At 46.0% G+C, this 22,832-nt stretch overlaps 1 protein-coding gene across 1 annotated transcript in view; it reads left to right on the top strand.

Moving 5' to 3' along the window:
- The first annotated feature begins 402 nt into the window (after positions 1 to 402).
- Siah3 (siah E3 ubiquitin protein ligase family member 3) overlaps positions 403 to 22,832 on the top strand; it is a 64,498-nt gene continuing 42,068 nt past the window's right edge. Inside the window, exon 1 of the mRNA XM_059273153.1 lies at positions 403 to 582. Coding sequence (XP_059129136.1) covers positions 448 to 582 — 135 coding nt within the window. The 5' untranslated portion in view covers positions 403 to 447. The remainder of the gene's footprint in view (positions 583 to 22,832) is intronic.

The following is a 22,832-nucleotide window of genomic DNA, read 5'->3' as shown; positions in this document are numbered from 1 at the left end:
TACATTTTTTTCTTTGGGGCGGTGGTGGTGTTCAGGGCACTAAGAAAGGCTCTCATGTTAAATTAAGTCAATTAATAAATGGAGACACATTAAGCAATCAATTTTGTCAGCCTCTCTCCCCAGCATTATGTATGGTTGGCTGTAATCACAAGATAAATGCAATGTGCTGATCTATGGTAATGTTCAATAATACATTCTCCGCCAGGCTCAATTCATCAGGGAGTTTCAGTAGGGGAGGTATTTGTTATTGGCTGTCTCTGCACCTCAAGGATAACATTTCTGTCCTTTTGATTGGCTGCCTCGCTGCTGCAAGATTCTAACCGTCTTATTTTGATGATGAATATGAAGGCGCGCTGAGCCGGGCTGGAGCCGTGTGTCTCAGCCGCTGTGCTCCATTCAGAGCTCCCTCCGCTGCCTTCCTGTGCCAACAACCCCCCAAAAGTTGTGATGCTTTTCTTTACCCAGTGCTTTGGGGCTGTGTTGGATCTCATTCACCTCCGGTTTCAGCACTACAAGGCTAAACGCGTTTTCTCTGCTGCTGGGCAACTTGTCTGTGTGGTTAACCCCACACACAACCTAAAGGTGAGTCACTTCCTCTTAAGCTTTCTAGCCATCTCCCCGGGGGCTCTAGCCTTTTCTCAAGAGACACCTATTAGGGAGCTCATTCAAATAGTTTGCTGGTGCTAGGATCCTGATGGTCTGGAGCCGCTTGCTTGCCGCTTGCCTGGGCTCGTTCTCGCTCTCTGGGTGGCGTGGTGCTTTGACGGTGACTGTGTGGTGTTTCCTGGACCGGCCAGCAACAGTGGAGTAGGCATGTAGTGTTTGCCCCACGCTGTCCTCCGAGCACGGTGTGGGGGCGGAAGGGAGGGCGATAGCAAGAGTCGGGCAGAGGTGTCCTTACCTCCCTCCCAAACATTTGTGGACCAGTGCCCAAGAGAAAAGATCTGAAAAGTTACCCAAATTGACCGCCGGTCAGTAACAAGGATTTAGCCGTGCAGAAGTAGCTACAGAACTGAGGAGCTCTGAGACAGGTCCTGGGAGTTGTTGGCCAGGGGCCGTTTCTGCAGGAGTTTGCTCTTGTCCTCAAACTGTGTCTAACTCGTGTGTGTGTGTGTGTGTGTGTGTGTGTGTGTGTGTGTGTGTGTGTGTGTGTGTGTTGTGTGTGTGTGTGTGTGTTTTGCTGGGAGGAGTTTAGCGCCTTTCCCTCCTGCCAGCTAGATGTGAGCCTTCTCGGAGGACAGAAGCAGCCCGGGAGGAGGGCTTTGCTTCAATTGTGTAATAACGAAGCCAGCTAGGAGCTGCCGAGGCTGCCTGGAGCCTGCGGGCGGCTGGCTGCCGAGTTGCCAGGGACCTGCCTGGCTGGCTGCTCGCTCGGTGCTGCTTCCCCTGTGTTCATCCCTTCATGCCAATGTTCTAAGCCAAGATGCAGGGCTACAAGGACCTCTACATGCCGCAGTCCAGATGGGGAAATGAAGAGCCAACTAACTGCCTAAGGATACGGGGAAGATGGGGAACAGGGTAATGGGCATGCTGGGAGCACACAGCTAAACTCCCCGAAGGTGAAATGGTCAGAAAATAAAATAACGCAGGACTCAGTAGGCAGTTGCTTACCTGTCTTCACTGTGCTGGGAGACTGAGGGGGAGGGGGAGGGGCTGTGTCTGCAGCAGGGTCTGGGACTGTCTCCAGGAGACCAAATCTGTAACTCTGATCATTGGGGTTGTGGGCAGTGTTGAGTGATGCTTGTGACGATAAACTCCCATGACCGGATGGATGGTCCTCAGCCCTCTTACTGCAGATCAGTGCTTACAAGTGGCCCCCACCTCCCCCTGGAAGTCTTTAAACTGACAGCTGTCGGAGCCTCGGAGGCCATATTCCTGGGGGCATTGTGATGGAGGGGACCTGGACTATACTGAGACTGCCACTGACTTTCTGCGGTACCCAGGCTGTGATGAATTCATGAATCTCCCTGAAGCATTCGTGTGTGCCCTCTCCCTCCTTCCTGCCCATTCATCTCTTTCCTCCTGTTCAGTGTTTGGTTTTGTTTTCTTTATAGCTTGGTTTTATAAATGAGAATTCTCTTTCCATCATCCTTGACAGAGCAAGCACATAGTATCCATACTAAAAATACTCTTGAATTCCATTTCAGGGCCACTTTGGAGACCTTACTCCAATCCCATTATTTTGTCAACTTATATTAGTTACTTCCCTGTGGCAAGAAATGTTGTTTGCTCCTGTTTTGCATTTTAATACCTTTAAAATCATGCGACATAGCAGTTCTAAAGTTTGGATTTATGTGGTTCACTGACTGCACCCAATGATGGGGAAGGGGGTGCTTAGAGCTTGCTGGCGGGGCAAGGGGAAATCATCCTTGTATGTTTTCTTCCATGACACCTGCTTGTTGACTGCAATAGTCCTGTTGCCCCCAACCCATGGGCCCAGAGTCGGGGTGCAGGGCTTGAGTTAGCTTTGGACAGCTGTGTGATTATTTTTGAATGACTCAATCTTTCTGAGCCTTCCCTTCCTCATCTTCAAGATAAACATAGGAATAGTTGTCCTGGTTCCTCCACAGCTTTCGGAAGATGCTAAGAGATAGTGTGCATATGTGTGTATGTTGGGGAGACGAATGAATGATGAATGTGTTTGTAATAATCTCTTCTCTAAACACACACACACACACACACACACACACACACACACACACACTCGAGTGCATACACACATTCCTGTATGTAATGTATAGGCTCTTCAAAGAGTGTCACTTAAAGCTTTAAGGTAACTTAAGATCACGTAAGCAGGAACAGAAAAATAGATGCCATGTGCATTTGAGGAGTGATTTTTCATGGCTTGGTTTTTCATATATATGCTCGTTTGTCTTTTCATTTCCCATTAATGTCCCCTGAGGGACTCCGCTCATTACAGCCTCACTGTAAGTAGACACAGTGTGATGTGTGCCATAGTGCTCGGGTCCCAGCACACAGAACTAGCAGGGCCACTGTGGGCAGAGGGGCCCACCCAGCAGACAAACTGTGTAGGGTTTCTATCAGCTTGTGCTCATCCAGGGACCAGGTGACAGAAGGTCAGCAGACCCACCTCTCAACCTGGAGCTAGCACACAGCTTCAGGCTCTTCAAATGTTTTAATTAATTAATTAGTTAATTAATTGATAAGAACAGCTACCTAAAAGCACCACTGGCCTGCTGATTAGACAAAGAAGTGCATTCGAACTCGAAAGAGTTCTCTACCTAAATGTTCATGTCCATAAATAGACCACATAAAATATGCCTTTGCTATAATAAGCTGTGGTCTATGGGGGGAGGGGCTTCCTTTTTTTGGAGGGAAGAAAAAAAAAGCTATGGCAATGTTAACCCAGAATAGCTATTGATCTGCGGTGCTTCCCCGCACTTTGTAAGAGCAGCTGGACATGAGATAGGGACTGAGAGCACAGCTTTCCTTTTGCTGGGCTGCCTGGAGCTAAAAAGGGAGCCGTGAAGACTGTGTGGAAAGAGTTCTGGGCTTTCTTGAGACTCTAACAGCATTGTAAGGCTGCAAGCAAGTGCTGAGTTATAATTCAAGAGCTGAGCAGAGAAATCCTGTATCTGCTATGCTTCTGCAGGTCACCTTCATTAGCAGCCTCACTGACCTGGGATTCCGTCCAGCTGGTGCCTTCTCTTCTAAGGGGGAAAGCAGGGCCTTCCAGGGACTGCGGATACTCGGGTTAAGGCTGTTATACCCACAAGCCCACTCTGATTAAAAGGGTCCTTTAGAAGGAATGGCTGACCTGGAACACTGGGGTTTAAGTGCCTGCCTAGAAATAGGTAAGAGACTCACTCCCCATGCCCTGTGTCTGTCTACTTGTCTCTGCCTGTACTTGTAACACTTTGCCTAGCGCAGAATTCCAAACGGTGCCCCTCAGTTTTCCTTCGCACCCCATGAAAAATACTCCTCAAGGGGGCCAGCATTGGGGCTAGCGACCTCCAGGGGCTGCATATCCCCAGCCTGCCTCAGGATCACACTCCTTGTATCTGCAGTCCCTTTCCAAGGTAAGTAGCTTTTCTCTCTGGCTCCTCTCCCATTGGCCTAGCCACCAAGGCAGCCCTGCCCTCTGTCCTTTGCAGGGTGTCACAGCCAGTTCCCGTAGGCAGGGTTCTCCAGGGAAGGGTCTGTGGGCTCCCCCGAGCCCCCTCATCCCCGTCCTCAGCTCTTTCCAAGCCCACGGTGAGTTGAGGCAGCTGGGTGACTTCCTCCTTCCTCTTTAACCACAGCTTTGATAAATGCGTTGTCAAAAAGAAATGCTAGCAGAAGGCTTTTCTGGCAAAACTTCTGAAAGGCCCTGTCTGATGCTGCCACCCCGTGCCCTCCTCTGCACTGGGCCCAAGAACGTTAGTACCTGACCTCCCTGCCATTCTTCTTTCTTATAACTTGTTAACCTTGGATTTACAAACAGCACACACACACACACACACACACACACACACACACACACACACACACACACACGCGCACAGTGATAAACAGGACAATGATGGTTTTACTTCAAGTGCATCTGAAACTGGAGGTGTTCCAGTTCCATTCCTTGCAGCGTCTTTGTGCCTTTTATCCTTAGAACAGCTTGTGTGGGTGAATGTGCGTGCTGTGGTATGGGGAAAGAGGTGGCGGAAGAGGTGGGAAAAGGAGGAGCCATAGGAAGGGAAGAAGATGAGGAGGGAGGAGGAGAAGATGGGGCTGGAGAAGAGAGGAGAAGGGAGGTCCTCTAAGGAGAGGAAGACCAGAAAGGAGAGATGGGAGACTGGCAAAGTCAAACGCAGCTTCTGCCTCTGCTGTGTGAGGTGACGGTTGGAACCCCTGAACTGCCCCTGGGCTTCGCTAACACAACGCAGCAGGGGTTGGAACGGGAGAAGACCTGAGACGGAGAGGCAGCCTTTGGAGGGTTCACTTTAAAGCAGTTCAAAGCTTTGCAACGAGATTGTTGAAGAGCTGGTATGTGGGGTTACCCAGTTCTGACCCACATCAGAGGGTCCTGTTCTCAGTCTCTGCAACATTTCTCCAGCTATTTCACCACTAGTTAGCACCTGAGAAATTGAGGGCGGGGCGGGGGAGGGGCGGGGGAGGGGCGGGGGCAAGGGACGGGGAGCCCAGAGGTCTACCCTCTTCTACTTTTATACCAAAGGCTCTACAACCTCTTTCAGTCCTTTGGTTTCTGCAAAAAAATATTCTATGACACTATGGGCCCCAAACAGCTGTGCAGCCTTTCTGGTTAATGGTGATTGCGAATGAGGCTCCTGAGCCACATAACAGGAGGCCCCAAGCCCGGGGCAGGAATTTGGTTAGCTGTGTGCTAGTTAGTGATTGAGTTGCAGAACAGGCTAGAGCTGGAAGCTGTGCAGAGGTGAGCAGATTACCTCCGCTCGCTCTGCATTTACCTAGCAGCCTCGAGCCTGTTCTGTGAAATTCCCCCTCTCCCCCCCCCCCCCCAACAAGCACCATCTGGGGAGGAACTGATAGCTTCAAGTTCCTCCGAAACCCACAGAGAGGTCGGAGAGATTTGAACAGCTGCCCCCAGTTCAGACAGACTACTTTTCCGGCAGTTAACAACAGAGGCAGGATAGGGAGCAACTGTCTGAGACGGTGTTTTATACTTAAAAAGTCATCTTGTTCCCGGCAGTGCAGTGACCTGTTCCCATAGGCAATGTCCTGGACCAGAGGTCTACCTGGGGGATGGAGACTCACCTCTGCGGTTCAGGGAATGATGGAGGGCATATCAAAGCAGGGAAGTTAAAGTTTGTATGCAGCCCGGGAGAGTAAGACCACAGGGGTTCGCGGCACTAAGACTGCACTGTGGCTGCCTTGAGCCACAAACGGTAGAGCTGGGAAGGAAGCCGCGTTTTAGGGGATTGTGGGACTTGGAGCCAGGGCAGGCTGGACTCCAATTCTGTTTTCCTTGAGCGTGTCTCTTCCTAGTTCCTCATGGAAGTGCAACGTGTATGCACATTTCTGGGGTCCAGGATGATAAGTCAACACGTTACACGATGTGCCACGATCGAACTGCGGTAATTCTCATTTCCCTTTCCTCCAACATTGATTATTTTGGGGTTTGGAACCTCTGGACTTGAGTGATATCTTTGACCTTTATGAGCTGCATTTCTTTTCATTTATAAAATGGCAGTGTGTGTGTGTGTGTGTGTGTGTGTGTGTGTGTGTGTGTGTCGGGGGGGGGGGGGACACAACACTTTGGCTCAGCACCTGGCCTGTGGTAATCATGCCTGCTGGCATTGCTATTGAGTTCATCAGAAATGCCTTTCCCGAAAATTAATGGTATACATGGTTTATCCTAGGCTGGGGAGAGGTACACATTCTGAAACCTTTGGCATATCAAAGCAGGGAAGTTAAAGTTTGTATGCAGCCCAGTTCTTGTGTCTAACTTCGATGGGTAAACAAACTCCTCAAACTAGATGTTACAAAGTATGGTGGTTTGGGCGAGATGCCCCCTATAATTCTCAGGCATTTGGATACTTGGCCCTCATTCATTGGTTGTTTGGGGAGGATTAGGGGGTGTGGCCTTGCTGGAGGAGGTGGTTTATCCTAGGCTGGAGTGGGCTATGAGGTTTCAAAAACCTTGAGCCAAGCCAGGCAGGGTGGCGCACGCCTTTAATCCCAGCACTTGGAGGGAGGCAGAGCCGGGCGGATCTCTGTGAGTTCCAGGCCAGCCTGGTCTACAGAGCGAGATCCAGGACAGGCACCAAAACGACAAAGACAAAAAAAAAAAAAAAAAAAAAAAAAAGACTTGAGCCATTTTGGGAGCTCTCTAGGCTCCCTGTTTGTGCTCAAGATGTGAGCTCTCAGCCTCTGCTCCTACCATCTGCTGCTTCTGTTTCCACCATCATGGACTCCAACCCTTTGGAACAATAAGACCCCAATAAGCCCTCCCTTCTGTGCTGCCTTGGTCATGGTGTTCTATCACAGCCAAGAAAAGTAACTAAGACAGGAAGTTACAGCGCTGCAGTTAAGGCAATGGAAGACCTCCCTGTCGAAGGACAAGGTTTAAAGCATGCTCAAGAGTTAGAACAATGTTCCAGTTCAAAGTCTAGGTCTAAACCATTATGCTCAAAGATCATGCAGCCAGTCCAAAGTCACAGCTGATGGGGCTGCCGCAGGGACAGATCTCACACATGATTACGCTCTGCGTTCAGACTGTTGCTCTGCCTGTGCCAATCCCATGAGGGAACAGGCACTTTGGTACAGGAAGGTGCCCTGGTAATATGGCCCGCCGGCAGTGTTGGGCATCATCTTGGAGGGCTTTGCTCTCCAGCTGGGCCACCATGGGACATCAAAGAAACAACAGTTTCTTGTATCTAAAATGCTCATGCCGATGGTACATGACTCGGGGACATATGAGGGTCCACAGGAAGTCACCAAAGCCAAGCAGCCACCACTCCTGATGGTCAAACAGCGGGAGAGATCGAGTTCTGTTACCAAAGGCTGTATTTTCACTTTGGCTGTAAGGATGAAAGCACTGTCAGAAACTTAGTAGAACAGGTTCTTCCTGGATAATTTAGGATTGTGAGCTAACTGGGAATGTCAGGTGTATTTTCAAGATACTGTATCTCTTAATAATTCCTGAGTCCTTTGATGTATTTTTATATCACAAGTCCATGATGAAGAATGTGCTCCGTGCTGCTGGGCTGTCTCCACCAGCCTGGGGCATCAGAAGCCTAGCTAGCAGAGAGTGGCCTAAGATGGGAGGGGTAGGCCTGGCCCCCTTGATGAAGCAGGAGAGGGCACCATGTGGGAGGAAGGGGTCATCAAAAGCCATGTATAGAGGAAAGACAAGGCTAGCTTACATAGAAGGTCCCACAGAGACAGAACCCAAACCAGTTCAACAATATAGGCTTTACAACAGGCAGAGCAGCTAACCCAGCCACTCCCTGACCGTGTACCCAGACATCATGGCTCCTCAAAGCATCTCACAGGACTTGACCAAGATGTGCTGAAGAGTCCGAGGCAAGCAGCCGCTCAAGAAGCTCAGCTTTCTTTACCATAAATTAGGTATTCATGGGACATGGCCCAAGCTGAACCAGGCCACGTGTCATGAAACTCCCACACGGTAGTTTTTCACTGTCTCGGCCATACTCAGGACAATAAGTCATGGTGATAACAGTCACGGAGGGCTACCATTTACTGAAGGCAGACTGGCTACGTCCAAGAACTGTCTACTGTGGAACTGAGCATTTGTTACTAGGAACAGGTGTATTATTATCACACTCCACCCTATAGAACATCAAAACAGAAAGGTTAATGAGCTTGTCCAATGTGGATGAGTTCTTGGTAGGTAAGCATTCTCTTTCTTTGATTAAAATCCTGTAACTTTTGGTACTTCTTGATACGATGTCTCGTTACTCTCACTCATCACAACCCACAACCCAGGCAACTGGCTGAGGGCTAATATCAAATGTACTCTATCTCACTGTAGAGTATTGAGCTAAGAGCATGTGTCATCCACCCTCATGTATATAAACATGGGTATGATGCCCCCATCCCTGCTGGGCATGCTGGGAGGCTTTCTCTGTATTTCTCAAGGCTCCTGGTGGAGCTGGACACCTGCAGCATGCATTGACTGTATTTCCTTCGTCTGTTTGCTGGAACCACCCTCACTCAAGTCAACTACTGCCTTAGAGTACTTATCTCAAGTTCTGTTGTGGGGGAACTCAAGTGAGACTCTGCGTGTAGTTTTTAGTTGTGGTTTTGTTTTTAATCACCTTACATTTCCTGAGCACATTCCAAGTGCCAAGCACTGTGCTACACAGTTTCCTTGAATTGCTTTGAAAAGGAAAAAGGGGGGGGCTTGTAAACCTCTGAAGACAATCAACCAAAGGAGTTGTGAATATTTTGTTGACAACCTTTTTAAGAAAGCTCAGAAATTGATACCAAATTCTTGTCCTCCCACCAAGTAGAAGAAATAGATATATATAGATAGATATATGTGTAAAATTACAGGAACATGGATTCACAATGATGATTCTAGATGATGCAGGTTTGCAGTTTCTGAACTTGCTTAAAGAGGAAAAATTCTACTGAATTTTTGATAAATGGAAGTGGATGCTAAAATTAGCGTGTATATTGGGCTGTAGAGGTGGCCCAGTGGTTAAGAGCACTGGCTGCTCTTCCAAAAGACCTGAGTTCAATCCCCAGCATCCACATGGTGGCTCACAACTATCCATAGTGGGATCTGATGCCTTCTTCTGGCATAAAGTCGTACATGCACATAGAACACTCATACATAAAATAAATAAATACATCAAAAAATTTAGCTTGTATATCTAAGGTACCCATTGGGCCGCACCACAAGTTTTTTCTAAAAAAAAAAAAAAGTACCGAACTTGAAAGGAAAATCATATCACCTCTATTCCGCTCATCTGCTTGGAATCTCTTATTGATACACAGATCTGGTTAGCCAATGGGAAAAGGATTGTGCAGAGATAACATCTCTCACAGGGTGAGCCACATTGACGACTTCATTGAAAAATAGCGAGGGTCTCAAAGACATTCTCTGCTTTCCCTAACAGCAGCTCCTTTCCCCAGACTGCTAGATGAGGGCTTCACTCTGGCAGACACAGTTCTGCAGAATGCTGTAATCATTCAGACTCAAGCAAATTGCGGGGCCTTTCAGAAAACTTACATGCTATTGATTTTCGAGAGACTCAGTGGAAATTTTGTAGAGAAATGATAGTTAGGAATGAGTATGCCAAAGTGGGGAGAAGGAGAAGCCAATCATTGGGCTTTGGGTTTGGGTATGATTTAAGTCCCTCTTGACAAGACAATTTTAAAATAATCACAAGTTATGAACATAACTATGGCTAGAAGTGACAATTGGTGCACCTTTTCCAAAGACCACTTAGAGAAAAATACACATTTTCTCAAATACCAGTTAATTGCTAGGCATGATGGCTCATGCCTGTAATTCCAACATTTAGGAAGTTGAGACAGGAGAATTACCATGAGTTTGAAGCCAAATTGGACTACATAGTGAATTTCCAGGCCAGCCTGACTGTGGTGGTTTGAATGTAATTGGCCCCCATAATCTCATAGGGAGTGGCACTATTAGGAGGTGTGGCTTTTTTAGAGTGGGTGTGGCCTTGTTGGAGGAAGTGTGTCACTGTGGAGGCGGGCTTTGAGGTTTCCTATGCTCAGGATACTGCCCAGTGTCTTAGTCCATTAAGGAAGTTCAAAAGCATCAATGTAAGTATTTTATAATTGGGATATGGTTCTAGCTTCACTTATGTTGCTGGGATAAAACACCTTGACAAAGAGCAACTTAAGGTTGAAAGAGTTTGTTTGGCTTATGATTCCAGGTTACAGTCATAATCATCATGGGGAAATTAAGGCAGGAACTCAGGCAGCTTGTCACATCTCATCCAAGAATAGAAAGAGAATAAGTGTATACAAGCCTCTTGGTCACTCACTTGTTTAGTTGTACTGAGCTCAGTTTCTTCATTTATATAGTTCAAGAACCCCTATCTAGAGAATGGTGTTGCCCACAGCGGACTTGATCTACTAACACCAATAGATTTAAAACAATCCACCATAGATAGGCCAACCAAATGTGGGTATATCCTAGTGGAGATTCATCTCAGGCCATTTTAGGTTGTGTCAATTTGACAACTAAAGCTAACCATCACAGATAAAATAAAGGCTGGGAGGACCTTTTATCATCATAGCTATTCCCAAACCCAAAGTGCTCCCCACTTTCACTCTGTATGGTGAGATATGTTCAAATATTGATAACAGTACCTAAAATGCATTTTCACTTAGGAATAGAGTTGTGTTGAGGCAGGGTCACTCTTCTTGTATTTACCACTCTGTGTACTCCATGCTAGCCTGCAGATGAGTTTATGAGTTATTCTCCTGTCTCTGACTCCCATATGGCCCCAGGAGTGCTGGGATTACAGATGCTCACCTCTGCATTTGGCTTTTTGAGGGTTCTCATGATCGAACTCAGGTCATCAATCTTGTGTGGCAAATGCCTTTACCTGCTGAACCATCTCACTAGCCTGATAACCATGGCAACTTAGCCAGTGACTCAGATTCTGGAAGGCTACATATTCACTTCTATATGACCATCCTAATATCTGCAAGAAGCAGATTGATGATAGTTTTGAAACAATAGTGTGGGTCAAATTGTATTCCCCTCCTAAGATGTTCATTCATGTCCTTCATTTGGTGATGTCTCTTTTCCAATGACAACTTACGCTAAGTAACCTATACATTAACAACTTTACAACTTTTGAACCTTCAAATAAAAAGCTTTATCAGATAATGAGTTCCTTTTTGAAAACTATTGAGACTATTATTCACATTAACAAAAGTTTTCCCAGTTAGAAAAAAAATAAAGGTTATGGCTGGTGGCAGTTCTCTACTGGATCCTCTGACTGGGGTGTGTTTTACGTGTATGTACACGAAACCTCATTTGTGTCTTCCAGGCAATTGATTATAAACTGGGAACCATAAAGGAGACTTTTCTGTAGGTACATAAGGAACACCCTTTTAAAAGAGTTACCTTGTAGAAATACACAAAGAAGCAAAAACTGCTTATAATTATGCAAATAAACACATTCATGATAGGCCTATGTGATACAGATTTTCAAACATATTAATAATCACCATAAGTTATTTTCTGTGTCTGAAAGGTAAAATTCATTGATTTTGGCTATCAATGAATTTGGTAATAAAGAAGTTTGGGTGAGAAAGTCATTATTCCTGTTTGACGAGAGCCAACTCTGACATGGCTGTGTAAATACTGCCAACAGCAAGCATTTATTTTCTATCACGTACCTTCCCATTCCCTAGGCAAAGTGGAAAGGTACTCCTTATCTCCATCCCCGCTCAATTCAAAGACCTCTGTTATGTGACAGGCTGGGAACCAGGAAAAGAGGCATCCTTGAAGTAGACTTCCAAAGGAAGGGATGAGCCAGGGTAGCTAGTTATGGGTACTACTCTCCTTGGTCACTCTTGGGTGTTATTTTCTTTGGGAGATGCTAATGTAGAGCTTTCTGTAAAATAGCATTTCTACCACATCCCTAAGGATCATCCAAGAATCCAAATGCAGTAATGTGGCCCCCACCTCTGATACAGTGCCTCAGAATGTCGGCAACAGGAGGAAGTAACCAGCATTTTGAGAAGATTGGCAAGTGAGTGTTACCCTAAGGCTCATGAGCCATCAAGAACAGCCCTGCTTCTGGGTCCTGAATCCATTCAGGGAGTCTGTACTGTCAAAACTTTTTTCATGATTATATATGGCATGCACTTCTTTTTCCGTCATTCATGAGCATGTAATGGTGTCCTGGTTACTTTTCTATTGCTATGCTAAGATATCGTGACCTAGGAAACTTATAAAAGAAACAGTTTCTTGTGAGCCTATAGTTCCAGAGGGAGAGTCCATGACCATTATGGCAAGAAGCATAGCAGCAGTCTGGCAGGCATGGCTCTGGAGCAGCAGTTGAGAGTTCACTTTCTGATTCATAAATGAGAGAGAGAGAGAGAGAGAGAGAGAGAGAGAGAGAGAGAGAGAGAGAGAGAGACTGGGAATGGCATGGACTTTTTGAAACCTCAAAGCTCACCCCCATGGCCACACCTCCAACAAGGCCACACCTCCCAATCCTTCCCAAACAGTTCCACCAACTGGGCACTAAGTATTCAAGCACATGAGCCTATGGGAATCATTCTCATTCAAACCACACAAGTGGAATCTTCTAGAGGCTGCATGATGTATGATATTGCATAATGAATGAGATTGTTAACATGTGTTATTTCCACATTAACATTATAAGGAATATTTGCTTCTTTGTATATTTCTATGAGGGACTTCTCTTATAAGGGTGTTCTTTTTATACCTACAGAAAAATCTCTTTTGTGGTTCCCAGTTTGTAATTAATTAACTGGAAGACACAATTGAGATTACACACACACACACACACACACACACACACACACATATGTAAAACACACACCAGTCAGAGGATCCAGTAGAAAATTGCCACCAGCCATAACCCTCATTTTATTCTAACGGGGAAAACTTTTGTTAATGTTCTCAAAAGTTTTCAAAAAGGAACTCATTATCTGATAAAGCTTTTTATTTGAAGGTTCAAAAGTTGTAAAGTTGTTAATGTACAGGCTACTAAGCGTAAGTTGTCATTGGAAAGCAGACATCACCAAAGGAGGGACTGTCACATGAATGAACATCTTAGGAGGGAAATATAATTTGACCTGCATTATTGCTTCAAAACTATCATCAATCTACTTCTTGCAGATATTAAGATGGTTATATAGAAGTGAATATGTAGCCTTCCAGATTCTGACTCACTGGTTAAACTGCTGTGGTTATCAGGCCAGCATTTGTCCCATGAGGTTGATGACCTGAGTTCAATCCTGAGAACCCTCCAAAGCCAAATGCAGTGGTGAGCATCTGTAACCCCAGCACTCCTGTGCCACCTGGAGGCAGAGACGGAAGAGTAACCCAGAAGCTCACCTGGCAGCTAACCTGGAGTACACACAGTGGCAGATACAAGGAGGGTGTCCCTGCCTCAACAGATTGGAGGGAGAGAGCTGGCTCTTGAGTTGTCATGTGACCCACACTTGGGCTGTGGCATGCACATGCCTGCACACACACACACATACACACACATACACTAATAATAATAATAATAACAATAATAAATAAAAAATTTAAATTACTATGCTTCTCAAAGTGAAAAATTCTTATTAATGTCCTTCAGTAGACTCTTCATGGTGTTTGGGTGTATAATGTGGTGTTATGTATTTATTTTAGTGTTTATTGAAGTGTTTAGGTATCTTATTAAAGTATTTTGGGTGTAATCTGTTGCAACTGGCTAAAACACTGTCTAAGGATGAAATGCTCTTAGGTAAAAGGATCTGTGGAATAATTTAAATTTGTTATGAAATAGTTTCATATAGGAAAAATCCCCACAATAAAGCCCCAACTCTATGCCTCATGGCTTAGGTAAGGTTTCTATTGCTGTGGTAAAATACCATGACCAAAGACAACTCAGGAAGGAAAGGGTTTCTTTCATCTTGCCGCTTATCATCTATCATCAAGGGAAGTCGGGGCAGGAACTCAAGGCAGGAACCTGGAGGCAGAGACTGGTGCAGAGGCCATGGAGGGCCCTGTTTACAGGCCTGCTCTCCGTGCTTTCTTATACCACCCAGGACCACCAACCCATGGGTAGCACCACCCACATGGACTGGGCCCTCCTACCTCAATCATTAATGAAGAAAATGCCCCCACAGCCTTGCCCATAGAACAATCTAGCAAGGGCATTTTCTCAATTAAGATTCTGTCTTCACAAATAACTCTAGCTGTGTTGACATAAAGCTAGACATCACAGCCCATGTGTACAGGAGGAAGTTGAGACATGACAACTTATCAAGACTCATCCCATGGGTAGAAGACTATGGTTCATACTTTTCATCTTGTTTTAAGGTGTGTTTCTCTTTTCTACTTTCAGAATAGGTTGTCTGGAAGCTTCTACAAAGAGCACAGCTCCCTCGATTCAAACTGTATAAGAATTCCAAGTTCGGTAAAATACCTGAGAGAAGCCATTGCCACAGTTTCACTAAAATACTCAACTAACAACTGTCTTATAGAAAAGGAGTTTGTGCACCAGACCTTGTTTTCAAATGGTTTACCTGGTTGACAGACAAAATGTTTGAAACTTGAACTAACTCCAGACTGAGATTAGTGGCTAATAGCCAATAGCCAATAGCCAACTTGTTCTGCCTTGACGGTGGGGGCCAGCTCTCAAGGGGAATGCACATTTTCCCTAGGCTGTTTTTCCTCTAGGGGACGGATAATAGATAGATGGATAGATAGATAGATAGATAGATAGATAGATAGATAGATAGATAGATAGATAGACAGAAAGATAGATATAGAGAGATGATAGATAGATAGTAGATGACAGACAGTAGATAGACAGACAGACAGAAAGATACATAGACAGATAGCAGAAAACGCCAATCTTTTTATGCAAAATGAAAAGGGTCCTTTGAGAGAACTGGCTGTCATGTAGCACCTGCTCCCTGAGAACACGGTCCTTTGAAACATCTTTCTCATTAGTACCAGCAGCCACATGTTATTGCTGAATTTATTTCCCTAGAATCAAAGAGGAAGGAAGTTCTAATGACCACCCCCTACCTAATTCAGCTCAGCTTCCCCCTAGGCGCCAGGCAAACCCCTCCCTTAAGGCCCTGTACTTTTTTTTTGGTTTATTCCTTTACAAGACAGTTGTGGGGAGGGCCGTGTGGAAAGGGGACCAATGTGAAGGGAACCTGGGGGAGAGGCACAGAATGAGCCTGTAGACCACTATCCTCAAGGACCCTGACCCCATAGAAGAAGGACAAGTTTCCATCAGTGACTTTAGGGAAATTACCCCAGGAAGGCAGGGCATGGCAGAAGTCACCAACAGCTGCGGAAGGGCACAGCACACACTGAAGTCCTTAAGGCTGGGCCAGAGACTTACACTCCTTAGACTACCTGCTTGTCACCGCCCCCCTCAGGATGGTGATGTGAGGGCAAGCAGGTTGGCACTAGCCTGGTCAACACCAGACTGCCCTCCCTTGCCCCATACCCTGCCTAGGTCTCCTCATAATGAGGAGGGCTGATGAGCATATCAAGGGGTTGCTTCACTAAAGCCAAAGTGATCCACCTGCTTCTGACAATTAAATAAATGCCACTTGGACCCTGCTCAGCATTCTCACTGGCATACAGTCCAGCAGCATGCTGCTCTCCAATAATCCAGGAGAAATGAGGAACAGAAAGGTTAGTTGGCAGGTCTTACCCCCAGCTTATGAACATACCTAGCAAAAGGGGTTTGCTTAGAGTGCAGAGGTGAAGCCTTACCAGCTCTCCTCCTTGCTTCCCAGAGGGGTCTGAACACTCAACCTTGCTGTCTCCATCTGTCAAATGACAGAGATGACATTTGCTCTTTGCCTCCCTCCAAGGTGCCCTTGATGTACAGAGCTAGGGATTTACAGTTGGACTGATTTTAGATACTGCCTCTGTTTCAAAGAAATTTGAAAGCTAGATGTGGCGGTGCACACTCTAATCCTACTTGTGAGGTAGAGACGGGAAGATCGGAAACTCAATGCCAGTTTTGGTTACATAGTGAGCTGGCAACCAGCCTGAGTGCCACAGGAGAGCCTGTCTCAAAAACCCAAAACCAAACAAAGTTTGAAGTTTGAGGTAATTTATACCAAATGGTGGAATGATAGGGTGAATGCAATAAGAGTGGAAAGGGACTGACTGTATAGCTTAATTCATTTTATCGGAGGTGGCAGGGATTTACTAGGAAAGTAAAAACCCACAGATATATTGGAAAGATCCAATACTGTGATGGTTAGCTTAAATTATTGACTTGACACAATCTAGAATCACCCAGGAAGAGAGTATCACTGAGGAATTGTCTATACTGATTTGGCCTATGGGCATGCTGTGGGGATTGTCTCAATTATAATAACTGATATGAGAAGACCCAGCCCACGATAGGTGGCACCATTCCCTAGGCAGGGTGTCTTGAACTCTATGAGTAGAGAAATCCAAGCACAAGCAAATTAGCATGCCCAGGGGGATCTAGAATCTGCTCTTCTCCATGTCTGGAGCAGGCAGCAGACATCTGCAGTTACCACTAACCTATCACAGACTCAAGATAGCAGATGTGGCACCTTACTACCTGAAGTCTTGCAGCTGCGTCCAAACAGACAGATGCGGTGTCTGCAGAGTGGGCACCGGCAAGTATCCCAAGCAAATGGGGACATCCAGTGGAAGAAAGCAGGGCCATAGCCAAAGATTTGCCACCAACATTGGACTTTCCAAGACCCAATTCATGCCTCCTTTTCAGCAAAGGCTCTCCTGGTTATTCTTTCCCCAGAGAGAATCATGCTGCTGCATCTCTGGTCCCCGGAGAGCTTCAAAGCACAGTGCTCAGACTTCATTCTGCTTTCATTCCCTTGGCTGTGCCCTTATGGGATGATGAATTCCCCAAGGGCTGTATCCCAAGGCTGTACTGTAAATAAAACAACAGGTGCAAGCGGAGGTCTAATTCATAAACAAGCTAAGGACTACAAGAGGAAGACAAGAGATGGCAGACATGAGCAGATTACAGAGGGGCTTGGGATGTGGCTCAGCCGGTAGAGTGCTTGCCTAGTATGGGCAAATTCCTGGGTTCAGTTCCTGGCACCACATAAAATGAGGTATAGCCTTATATAGACCTGTAATCCCAGTACTTTGGAGGTGGAGGCAGGAGGATGCCAAACTCAAGGTCATCCTCAGATGACCCACACACACACACACACACTGTACCCTCCCAAAAAGAAAGAAAGGGTAAAATTCACACCTGAGCAGGTAATCAAGGCAGCCGTTCAAGGTGAGCTTGTCTCTCCGAGCACGCTATGAAGTGGAAACATGGTGTTAGGCGGTTGTCAGGTTCGAGGCCAGGGGCAGATGAGCAGTTGAGGCTTCACAGGGCGGGCCTTCACAGTGCAGAGACGAGAAGCCAGCAATGATGAACACATGCAAAGTGCCAAGCACAGCAGGTCTGCTTACAAAAGCCTGGAGTAATTGCTTGGGCCTCACTGCTAAGAAAACAAGCTGTTGAGGCCAGGGTAATTCTAGTAAGAAATTGGCATTCGGGGATTAATTGTTTAGGCTATAATGACTGCTTCAACCTAAACTAATGAGAACAGAAAGAGGTTTCCAATTTGAGTATCGGGGGGAAATGGGCTTTGCCAGGCTGAATGGGACAGAATGGGAGAGGAGTTTTTGTGGGAGGTCGGGGACAAGTGGTTGACCTCAGCATTGATTGGTCCAACAAATGAGAAAGCTTTTTTGTTTGTTTGTTTTTGTTTTTTTGTTTTTTGAAAGAACAGCCTGAGAAGTCTAGTGAATAGTTCATGCTGCTGCCTCAGGAAAACTCTTGATTGATCGTTGAAAGCCTGGCTGAGTCCTGACCAGAGACCCTGGGCAGCTTCAGGCCAACAAGGCCAAAATGAGTCATTTGCTTGCTGGGAGAAGAGCCCACTTAGGGCCTGGAGTCAGACCCTCCCTGCTCTCCTAAGTGCTGACCTTCAGCAGTCATCTTCCCGTCCTGGGAAATCCAGCCACACGGCAACACTCACCTTGCCAACCCCAGTGGTGGGTTGTGGGTAGGAAATGAGAATCCGCCTGGCACACTGCTCAGCCATCTTCAGCTCACTAGGCAGTAAGGGGAGGGTGATGGAAATACATCAACCGTTTCTGGTCCTCTTATCTGTTTGCCCTGCTTTGCTCCAAACAGGACTCCAACCAACCCGCATGTGGTTTTGTAGCTTCTTCCAGAACTCTGAGCACCATGCAGAATAATTAGAGTAGTCAACAAAGACTCAAAATCAGAGAGCTGCAATGGGGGCTGAGGAGGCGGCTCGGTGGGCAAGGTGCTCGCTGGGCTTGCACAAGGACCTGAGGGCAGCAATGTGTACCTGTAATCCCAGCACTGGGAGGCAGGAACTAGAGAATCCCAGGGCAGGGGGAAAGAGTGCAGAGCTTGCTGGCCAGTTAGCCTAGCAAGTTACTGAGCACAGTTCAGTCAAAGACTGTGTCTCAGAAAATGAGGTGATGGGTAATATAGGAATCCACTTGGCATCAACTGTTGCACATACACACACACACACACACACACACACACACACACGCACACACAGAGAGAGAGAGAGAGAGAGAGAGAGAGAGAGAGAGAGAGAGAGAGAGAGAGAGAGAGAGAGAGAGAATGATTTGCTGGTTTGCTAGGTCCAGCTGGACCATACACTGAGAGCCTGGGCAGGACTTGGCCTCTTCTAAGGGAGCCTGGGAGGACTGAGCTTAGGTTCTGCCTTGCAGGCTTCAGGGACCTGAAAGTACTGCAGATCACAGATGAAGGAGAAGAGGCGGGGAGAAGATGATGGAGCAGCTTATTTGTTCTACATTCCATTGTTGCCTTGAGCATATTTTTATATATTATATGTGTATATATAATATATATAATATTATATATGTTTCTGTTATGAGCAGTAGAACTATAAGGGGGAGGTTGAAAGAGTCCTTAGAAGACGGTCCCTCTAACGGTCGTCCAATGGGAGAGATCCCAAGTTCTTCACCAGTCTTCCAATTCTACAGCACTTTGGATCTGAAATGTCCTCAGAAGAACAATGTTTGAATGTTTGGTCCCCAGGGCAGCAAAGTTCAGACACGGGGTCATTGAGCCTGACTCTGGCTTTGTCATTGAATTAATCTCTTGGGAAATGGGGCCCAGTTGAGAAAGCAGGTCACTGGGGGCATGTTCTTAAAGACTCTCTTTTGTCCTTGGTCCTTCTCTTTCCATCATCTCTCCCTTTTTCTTATCCACCATGAGATAAATGGTTCTCTACCATTTGGTGTGTGGTCCCCACCGTGATCTCATGCCTTACCACAGCCTAAGAGTAACATGCACTGAAGCCGCTGGACCCACAAGCCCAAATAAAGCTGTTTTTCCTTGAACTTGTTTATCTCAGGTATTTTTGTCACAATGACAGAAGCTGACCCAGTTTCCTATCCAGTGTCCTCCTGTTTCTCGTTCTGCCTTCTATCATTAGTGACAGGAACTCAGAAGGCATCCCTTGACTTCTTCCCACTGACCAGAGGACTTTGGGGACTCTGTAGAGACTGCACACTTGGTGGCCAGAGGTTCTGAGAGGATCTAGAGCTGGTGCTCTGAGGATATAAAAAAAAACCACATGCTGCCAATAACCTGGAGAACTTGGAACTGTGCTGTATTGCTGGAAGGAATATAAAATGGCCCAGATGCTATAAAAAGTCAGATAGAGTTTCCTCCCAAAAAAATTAACACAGAATTACCACATGACCCAGAATTTTGCTTCCAGCTATATACCTCAAAGAATTAAAAATAGAAACTGAAACAGATACTTATGCATGAATATTAAGCACAACATTACCCACAATGGCTAAGAGGTGGGAATGACCTATATGCCCATCATTGATCAATCAATAAAATGTAGTAATACATACAGTGGAACATTATTTAGCCATAAAAATGGAATTTTGATGTACCCTATATCTGAAAGATTAAAAACCTATGCTTTGTGAAATATGCTAGAAACAAAATAACAAACAATGCCTATTTCCATTTGTATGAGTTATATAAAATAAGCAAATCCATGGAGATGTGAGGTAGGTTATAAGTAACCAGGGCAAGGGGAGGTAGAAGTGGGTATTATTGCTGGGTGGCCATGGCTCCTGTCTAGAGTAATGAGCATCCTCTGGGAACAGTGACGACGGCTGCATATTATGGACATACCTAACTCCACTGAATTATACACTTGGGAGCAGTTAAGGTGGTAAGTGTTATATCAGATAGATGCAGAGAGAACGACAGCGAATGGCCAGAGATGACTCAGAAATTAATGTGCTTGCCATGCAAGTGTGGGGATGAGACTTCAGATCCCCAGAACCCATGTTAGTAGGGTAGTAGGGGACCCCCAGAGCAAGCTGGCTAGCAAGACTAGCCATATTGGCAAGCTCTAGCTTTAAGTAACTCTACCTCAACTACTAATGTGGTGAGCAACTGAGGATGACTCCTGCCATCAACCTCTGGCTTCCCCCATGTACTTGCACACAGTGCACAGACACACAAACACACATGCACATGTGTCCACCCACATGCAAAGCATGCATACATAAACGTGGCACATCATACACACAGGGGTTAGGGGACAGCAGAATGAATGGCAAGAGCAAAGCTGGGTATGGCAGGCCCCTCACCTGATGGGTGACTTCAGTCACCAGCGCACTGCCCCTCACCCTCCAGCTGCTTGGGATGGTCAATTCTCCTTGCCTTCTCCCACTATGGGCCTGGGAATTCTCTATAACCCTCCCCAAGCAGCCTTTGCAAGACACCAGTCTAGGTCAGGCTCCTTGGCTGTGCTCTATCAAAGACCTTTCTTTGCAGGATACATCTTAGTGGTGGGTGAAACATATGATGCATCACTTAATGATGAGGATATAATCTGAAAAGTGTACAAATAGGCAATCTCCTAGTTGTGTGGATATCATAGAGTGTATTTAACAAACTTACATAGGATAGCCTAGTTTACATACCTGGTACAGTGAATTGCTCTTAGGCTATAAATCTATACAGCATGCTGTTGCATTGAATGCTCCAGGTCTATACCACACTGGAAAGTACTTGCATGTAGTTGGAGTTTTTCTGCATCCACCCATCTCCTGCAGCTGCTCAGACCCAAGTAAACACACAGAGACTTCTATTACTTATGAACTGTATGGCCATGGCAGGCTTCTTGCTATCTAGTTCTTATATCTTAAATTAACCCATTTCTATAAATCTATAACTTGCCACGTGGCTCATGGCTTACCGGTATCCTTACATCTTGCTTCTCATGGTGGTGGCTGGCAGCATCTCCTGACTCAGCCTTCCTCCTCCCAGAATTCTCCTCTCTGCTTATCCTGCCTATACTATACTTTCTGCCTGGCTACGGGCCAATCAGCATTTGATTTATCAATCAATCAGAGTAACATATTCACAGCATACAGAAGGACATCCCCAACACTTGCATATTTAGAGCCATTTCTATGCCCAGAAAAGGTACAGAATACTAGGCCATAGACATCTTTCAGCTCCATTGTAATCTAATGGGATCAGTAGAGCCTTAAACATCTATTATTGCTGGGTATGTTCCAATGTGATGTGTGACTGTATTTAAACAGTGTCTGAGTCTGCTGTGAGACAAATGTCATGAGGTCTGTTTCATCTCTCCATGATAGAACCACTTTCCAAGGCAGGCCCCCAGTAAATACATGCCATCACCAGAAATGGAGAGCCAATGAGCTTCTCCATTATCTTGACCATGCCTCCCCATCCACTCTCTTCCACCACCTTTCATCCATAACACTCACCTCTGGTACCTCTGATTTGTGTTATTTATGCCTCTGATGTCCCTGCCTTCTTCTTAAAATGGAAGCCCGGTCAGAGCAGGGGCCTTTTCTGCCTTTCCCATGGCAATATCTCTAGTATAGAACAGTGCCTGGCATATTACTGGGGCTCGGTATATATTTATTTAATCAATGAATAATTAGAGCTTTGTTAATTCTTTCATACACACACACACACACACACACACACACACACACACACACACACACTGCTTTATAGACAGAGTCTCATGTACCCAGAAGGACCTTGAACTTGCCATGTAGCTGAGGCTGGCCTTGAACTCATACTCATTTCTCCACCCATCCAACTGCTGGGTTACAGGGTGTGCTACCATGCCTGGCACTTCCTCAGTTCTCTTCTCTCAAATCCTGTTGTTCCTGCATTGGTCCCAGCACCACATGTCTACAGATGTCATTTCCTACATGCCTTGTTCTGCCGTAAGCCTCAGTGTCTCCCTGAGAGTGAGACCTGTGTTGCTGGTATGTGCTAGCCTCTCCTGTACTCTACCTCACAGTCCACACCCACTCACTATCATGTACAATCTGCATGATGCAGTCTATTCTCCCACAAAATACCCTTCCCTGCTTCTTCAGTGCATTCTAACCCTCCAGGACTGCTTGCATGTCACCTCATGCCTGAATCTCTCCCTAACGCTCTTGTGTATGTGTCTATCATGGTACAAGACTGCTAAGCCTCTGCCCCCTCCACACCAAACTGGAGGCTCTGAGAAGCCGGCACTCATGAGTTCTTCATACATGGCCCGTTGTCTGGTGGGTGTATGGCAAGCACTGAATGAAGCGATTATTG

Source organism: Peromyscus eremicus, chromosome 9 (genome assembly GCF_949786415.1).
Source record: "Peromyscus eremicus chromosome 9, PerEre_H2_v1, whole genome shotgun sequence".
NCBI classification, from domain to species: Eukaryota; Metazoa; Chordata; class Mammalia; order Rodentia; family Cricetidae; genus Peromyscus; species Peromyscus eremicus.
The sequence above is the reverse complement of the archived record's forward strand: the minus strand, read 5'-3'. Positions and strand labels throughout refer to the sequence as shown.